The 6,997-nt window shown below is 33.8% G+C and overlaps 1 protein-coding gene across 1 annotated transcript; it reads left to right on the top strand.

Moving 5' to 3' along the window:
* Positions 1-761: 761 nt before the first annotated feature.
* Positions 762-2,782, top strand: LOC122009498 (equilibrative nucleotide transporter 3-like). The gene is made up of 9 exons (XM_042565680.1): positions 762-803; positions 885-989; positions 1,063-1,218; positions 1,304-1,447; positions 1,545-1,650; positions 1,736-1,914; positions 2,012-2,172; positions 2,247-2,505; positions 2,582-2,782. The coding sequence occupies exons 1-9, from the start codon at positions 762-764 to the stop codon at positions 2,687-2,689; spliced, it is 1,260 nt and encodes a 419-aa protein (XP_042421614.1). The 3' UTR covers positions 2,690-2,782.
* The last annotated feature ends 4,215 nt before the right edge of the window (positions 2,783-6,997 follow it).

Genomic DNA, 6,997 nt, shown 5'->3' with positions numbered 1-6,997 from the left:
TTGTTTCATATTAATCTGAGGTCGTTTGATTCATAGTCAATTTTGTCTAAAATCGGCTAATGAACCAAATGATCTCAGATTGACATAAAACTAGTTCTTATATGTTTGTCTAATTTTTCTGATCATATCTATGCTCTCAAATTTCAATTTGATTCAATATATTAAGATATTTTTTTAATATGAATTAAAAAAATTTTGAACACATTCATGTTCCTTATTATATTAAGTTAAATTGATATTTGAGGACATGAATATAATCAAGAAAATTAGACAAATAGATAGAAATTAGCTTCATATCAATTCGAGATCTTTGATTCATCAACTGATTTGTCCAAAATCGATTTTGAGACAAAAGCAAATCAGTCATGATTTACTCGAAATTTCAGCACAAAGAGAAATCGATTCGACTGATTAGGGATAAAACGGAAAATGAGTACATGATTTTGTCATTTTAAAACTATCCTACGTGATTTGATAATTTCGAAACTTTATCTACACGGTTCAGTAAAACGATGATTTTAAGTTGGAACTTGTATTTTAAATTTAGTTAAGATAAAGTAGCAAAATTTATATACAAATTCTTCTGATAGTTAGTTATTTGTTTACCGAGTAATTTGGAGATAGATTAGTTCTTGTCCATATTTCACCTTCCAATTAATAAAGTTGAGATTACTTTTATCTGTTTTACGCTTTCCCAAAATTCTTATATCTAAATGGGGCTTGCTTAAAACGCGAATTAAAACGGCTGAAGTGGAGCGGCCATGAGTAACCACATGCAAAACTTGGAATTCGACAAAACGAAGGTTCTTCCTTACAAATATAGTTTCCACCAGATCCATAATTGCGTTTATTCGATCACTTCACCAAACTCTTATTTGAAACAGGGAAGATTTACTATGTTGTTTACAATCTGGCTGCTTGGAAATGGAACCCTTTTCGCATGGAACAGCATAATAACCATTGGGGATTACTATGCTTCTCTTTTTCCGGTAAGAAAATCACTTTTTCATCGAGAATGACTTCTTACATATGTGCTTTAATTATTCCTTAATTTTATTTCAGACGTACCATCCAATGAAAGCACTCCCGTTTGTCTACCAATCTTTTGCCCTGGTAACAACAGCCATACTAGCGTATCATGAAGCAAGACTTAATACTAGATATCGAAATCTGTTAGGCTATTCACTCTTCTTCTCAAGCTCACTTGGCCTAATTGTGGTTAGTATCAGGAATGGACTTTTTCTAAAACATCTTTTTTTTCAAGCTGCATGTTTTATTCAATTCAATCCTTGATTGGGCGCAGTTAGACTTAGCGACGATGGGTAAAGGTGGGTTGGGCATCTTCATTGGTGTCTGCATAGCGAGTGCAGTATTTGGTATTGCCTGTGGTTATGTTTCAGGAGGAATAGTAGGTGATATATCTTTGATGTGCCCAGAGCTTATTATTGTGAGTATCTTTGCCATCTGATTTTTTTAGTTCACCAGCTGTAGGATTAGTTAATAATATTAACTTCTTCTTTTTTTTCTAAAAACAACTATTGCAGTCCTTCATGGCTGGGTTTGCAGCTGCTGGGACTCTGACGGCTACTTTGAGATTAATCACAAAAGCAGCATTTGAGAGTTCAGATGATGGCCTTCGCAAGGGGGCAAGTACGTAGAATATTTACAAGCTAAGTAGATTAATACGTTAAGATCTACTTTATCCTAAATAGAGATATAAATCCTCCTTTTTCAGTGTTGTTTCTTGCAATCTCAACATCCTTTGAGCTGATTTGCGTCTATCTTTACGCATTTATATTTCCTAAATTACCGATCGTCAAATACTACCGAGCAAAAGCTGCTTCTGAGGGATCAAAGACGGTTACTGCTGACCTTGCTGCTGCTGGTATTCAATTATCGACAAACGTTGCAGCTGTAAGATTCATAAAATAAAATTATGGCATTGCTTAACTTCAGTCTCCAGTAAGCAGTTTAGTTTGTCTCGGATGTGAATACATCCTTGCATTTGCAGGCGATGGAGGATCCGAATCAGTTTGAGCGCTTAAGTAACAAAGAGCTTCTACTTCAAAATATCGATTACGTGCTTGACATCTTCCTAATATATGTCTTGACACTGTCAATTTTCCCTGGTTTCATAGCCGAAGATACAAGATCACATAGCTTGGGATCATGGTAAGTACTTGAGCATCATCTATTCAGAGAAGAATTTATCATAAAAATAAAATGATAAATTTAATTCGACCCAGGTATACACTCGTTTTGATTACCATGTACCATGTTTGGGACCTTGTGGGTGGATATGTACCTCTTCTAAAGCCGGCCAAGTTGGTATCAAGGAAAGGCCTCATATTTGCTAGTCTCTCGCGTTTCCTCTTCATCCCAGCATTCTATTTCACAGCGAAGCATGGAGATCAAGGGTGGATGATAATGTTGACGTCCGTCTTGGGGCTTAGCCATGGCTACCTTAGTGTTTGTATTTTTTCAGAAGCACCAAAAGGATACAAGGTAATTACTAGTCAATCAAGATCATTATACATATACATTCATGAATTCTTATTTGTTGTTCCTTGTGATAATGCAGGGTCCGGAACAAAATGCATTGGGGAATTTGTTGTCTGCAGTTCTGACTGCAGGTATTTTCTTAGGCGTTGGACTCAGCTGGTTATGGCTAATTGGCAAAGGTTTGTAATAAATTCTATAGTGAAGTACCAATATTATCCTACCTAAAAATTTTGTAGCGGAGTACCAACATTATCCTACCTAGAAATTCTGTAGTGATGTTATGTGGGTGTTTAAACATTTGATTAGTAATGATTCGTGTCTTGGTTATGTACGTCATATGCCATTTCCAATTTCATTCATGTCTAGAAATTGGAATTCTTATGACCGAATGGAAAAATAATACGAGCAAATAAAATTTACAAAGCAGTGATCTAGAGATGTTTTAGGTTAAATTTTTATTATTTTAAATTATAAAAGTATTATTAAAACCAGCATGTTTTTCTTTCCTTCCTAATGAAATAAATTATTTTAGATACTTCTGAGAAGTACTCATTAGAGGCACAAGAATCGCATTTGAAACTGAACATGTACATCTGCAAGCCTCACTCATTATGAAACCAAATTTTACTGAAAAATACTTTTTAACTTTGTCATATGTCATAACTTTTTGCAGCTTAAGAAGCAGGCTAGCTCATGTGCCGGACTGAAACACACTCATCATAGAAAATCATGTCATAGAAGACTTGAAAGATTTTCACCAAGACTGAAGTGCCAGATTTTCACCAAATCAACTAGCTGAGTCAGATGGTATTTTATTTAAATTTCCTACCAGACTTTGAATGATAGTTGCACAATTAAAAGCATTTTTTGATGCAACTGGCAGTCTCCGGAGATTGCAACAACCCCAGGAAAACCTGGCTTCTTCCATAGCCCAGGAGCATCGCAAGCATAAAATGAATTGTGTGTGCAGTCCCTACTGTAGGAAGTTTCTTTATATGACTATGAGACTCAGAATTTTAGGTTCATTTATGTTTCTTATCAGTGGTAACTATGTCGAACAAAACAAGAATTTTGAAAAGATGTTCATCTTGTCTATGTGTAACTTTCTAGACTTAGCTGCACCATAGAATTATTACTTTTATTTGATTTTTTCTGCAAATTCCTTAACCTTCATTTCAGACATAATCATCTTTACTAGTTGCTAATGCTCGTTATAAATTGATGCAGAGAGACTGCTATAATTCAGCTGGCTCGACATATATTATACATGATCTTTTGTACCACTTGTAAAATTGGTCTGTTATCTTTTCTAAAGTAAAAGTTGTTCTGTCAATACTGCCCCTAGATACGAAGTAAAGGAAGACCCAAAGGTATGAGGGTTGAGTGAGAAGATGAGGATGAGTTGTACTTTCTTCTTTGAAACAAAGGAAGAAAAAATTTGAACACAATAGTTTTTTAAAATAATAATAATAATTAAATGATCATAAGATTCCTTTTAAGAGATGAACATTAGTGCATCAAATAGGAGAAATCATTTTAGTTAAATTTTAAGTTGAATAGTAATTGGCAATTTAATTTTGGTTTTATTTAATTTGAATACAAAAATTGTAAAATAATGATAAAATAAATCCTTTCTCAGTAAAGTTTTTATTGAAATAACAAGTTTATGTTTTCCAATTAAACCAAGTGACAATCAGATTAAAAGACATTAATAAATTACCGCAATTTACTAAACTACCACAGTCAATGTTATAAAATATAGATCCGTTATATTAACGATCATCTAGTATCGGTCTCACAGATATGGAGGGAGATACATACAGGTACACAGACATTAGGCGCATGATGGGATAAATCTCAGGTCATCAGTTCTTGAAAATCGATCCTTGATTATTACATTAGAGATGTCATACATTTACTGTCTATACTACGTCTTGGGCACACTCAACGTTATAAAAAATATTACAAAGTGAGGCGCACGTTGTAATGGAAACAGTAGAGAGGTGGACTTGATGAGCATGGGCAGGAATAAATATGGGAGCAGTGGAGTTTGTCTGGGAAAGGCTATGTTTGACTTACGGTGAATACAAAAAGGAGGTTGGCATGTTTAAAGATGCAAAATTAAGACAGATATATAGATGGAACGAGAGGAACACTAGTGCAAGCTAGCTTTAATTTTATATGTAGCTCTTGCAGGCATCATGGTTAATTCGATCTTGCCTGTACAGGCACTGCCTCAACCTTTCATATTGGGATAGTGGGATGGACACTTAAGTAGTGGATTCCACCATCTCATTGTGAGAGATTGGGGCAGTACCTGTACAGGCAAGGTGAAATTTACCCAGGCATCATAGCATGTCGAACAGGTAGCCTACACATAAGTGAATGGAGAGGGAAACTATGCCTGCATGAAATTTATGAAATGCAGGGGAGAGCAAGTATTGCGGATTGACGTACTTGTCGCTGCTCTCCGATACGACCCAGCCATCATGCATGTTAATCGATTGGATTCTTCGTAAGATTGGCTGAGCATGCAAGAACTAATTGTGCCATGGATCGGGTTTGATTTTAAAGATCAAGCCCGCTGATGGAGGGATTAATTAGGAGGCCTGGGATTGATAAAGCCAGGGCATCGCAAGATATTACAATAAACACTAGTGTTGTTAATTCATATCCGAAGAAAATTTACAATGAAATAAACCAGTTGATGGATGGCCAACGTGTAGCAACAAGACAATTGCATTAATCAAGTGAGTATCGGTTAAAATCAAATCGAACTGAATCGAATTAACCGAATCGAATCGAACTAATTTTTTTTCAAACAAACCGAACCGAACCGATTTTTGATAAAAATCAAACTGAACCGAACTGAATTTTCAATAAAATCGAACAAACCGAACCAAATAAATCGATTTTTTCTAAAAATTTGGTTTGGCTTAATAAAAATTTGATAATTTGGTTTGGCTTAATAAAAATTTGATTCGATCAAAAATTTATGATGTAAAAAACCGATTTAGTTCAAAAATTCAGTCTATTCGATTTAACCGAATAAAAAAATTTAAAACCGAACTCGAACAGAATTAACCGATTTTTTGTAAAAAAAAATCGAATTTCTAAATAAACCGAACTGAATTTTAAATTTGATCAATTTAATCGATTTATTCGGTTTAACCGAACTTTTGCTCATCTCTATTCGTATCTTCTTCTTGAATCCTCACTTCAGTTTGAATTCCTGGAAGATTATTTTGTCCTCCTCTACACACGTTTTGAAGGTCTCACTTTACTGCTTTGTCTTTCTCTTTCAAATTGAAAGTTATTTCCTTTTGGTCATTTTGTTTTAGGGTTTAGGATTAGAGTGCGGCGTTATTAGTTTCAGCATATAGAGATTAGTCACCTTTATTTTTATATGGCTGATCAATCTTACTATTTGTAAATACTTTCGTGCCTAGACCCATCAGGTTTTTGTGATATTGTTTCCTTTATTTTTATATGGCTGATCAATCTTACTATTTGTAAATACTTTCGTGCCTAGACCCATCAGGTTTTTGTGATATTGTTTCAGGAAAAGAGAATAACTTTACTGTCTGATTAGCTGAAATATCCGCTTGTTTAGAGAGAATATATTTTATTTTCTGTTTAGATTTTTTTTATATATTTGTAGGTCAGCTTTTTTATAATCAAGGTAAAATTATAAAATTATTTTAAAATGGTTAAATTATGTACAATTTTATGTTTTATTCATAATCAATCTACTGATAAAAATGAATCGAATTAATTTTTATTTAAAAATTAAAATAAATCAGTCGACTGATAAATATTATCACTCGACTAATTTATTTATTGAAGTCGATTTTAGATAACATTGGTTGATTGATCAAATGATTTCGGATTGAATGAAACAAGCATCCTCATCTTCTCACTCAACCCTCTTCTCAGCCCGTACCTTTGGCCCTGCCTTCACTTCGTATCTAGGGGTGAGTATCGGTTAAAATCAAATCGAACCGAATCAAATTAACCGAACCGAACTAATTTTTTTTTCAAACAAACCGAACCGAACCGAATCGAATTTTCAATAAAACCGAACAAACCAAACCAAACAAACCGAACAAATAGAATAAACCGATTTTTTCTAAAAATTTGATTTGGCTTAATAAAAATTTGATTCGGTCTAAAATTTATGGGGTAAAAAACCGATTTAGTTCAAAAATTTAGTCTATTCAGTCAATTCGGTTTAACCGAATAAAAAAATTTAAAACCGAACTCGAACCGAATTAATCGATTTTTTGTAAAAAAAATTGAATTTTCGAATAAACCGAACTGAATTTTTAAATTCGGTCAGTTTAATCGATTTATTCAGTTTAACCGAACATTTGCTCATCTCTATTCGTATCTTCTTTTTGAATCCTCACTTCGGTTTGAATTCCTGGAAGATTATTTTGCCCTACTCTACACACGTTTTGAAGGTATCACTTTTACTGCTTTGCCTTTCTCTTTC

This window comes from Zingiber officinale, chromosome 8A (genome assembly GCF_018446385.1).
Source record: "Zingiber officinale cultivar Zhangliang chromosome 8A, Zo_v1.1, whole genome shotgun sequence".
NCBI classification, from domain to species: domain Eukaryota; kingdom Viridiplantae; phylum Streptophyta; class Magnoliopsida; order Zingiberales; family Zingiberaceae; genus Zingiber; species Zingiber officinale.
This window is presented reverse-complemented; position numbering and strand designations above follow the sequence as displayed.

Bases quoted from the DNA above. Each gene is read 5' to 3' on its own strand.
- LOC122009498 (XM_042565680.1), top strand. From the start codon at position 762: ATGAGTAACCACATGCAAAACTTGGAATTCGACAAAACGAAG. The intron at 1,651-1,735 runs GTACGTAGAATA...CTCCTTTTTCAG, and splicing joins TGGCCTTCGCAAGGGGGCAA to TGTTGTTTCTTGCAATCTCA. The intron at 2,506-2,581 runs GTAATTACTAGT...GTGATAATGCAG, and splicing joins AAGCACCAAAAGGATACAAG to GGTCCGGAACAAAATGCATT.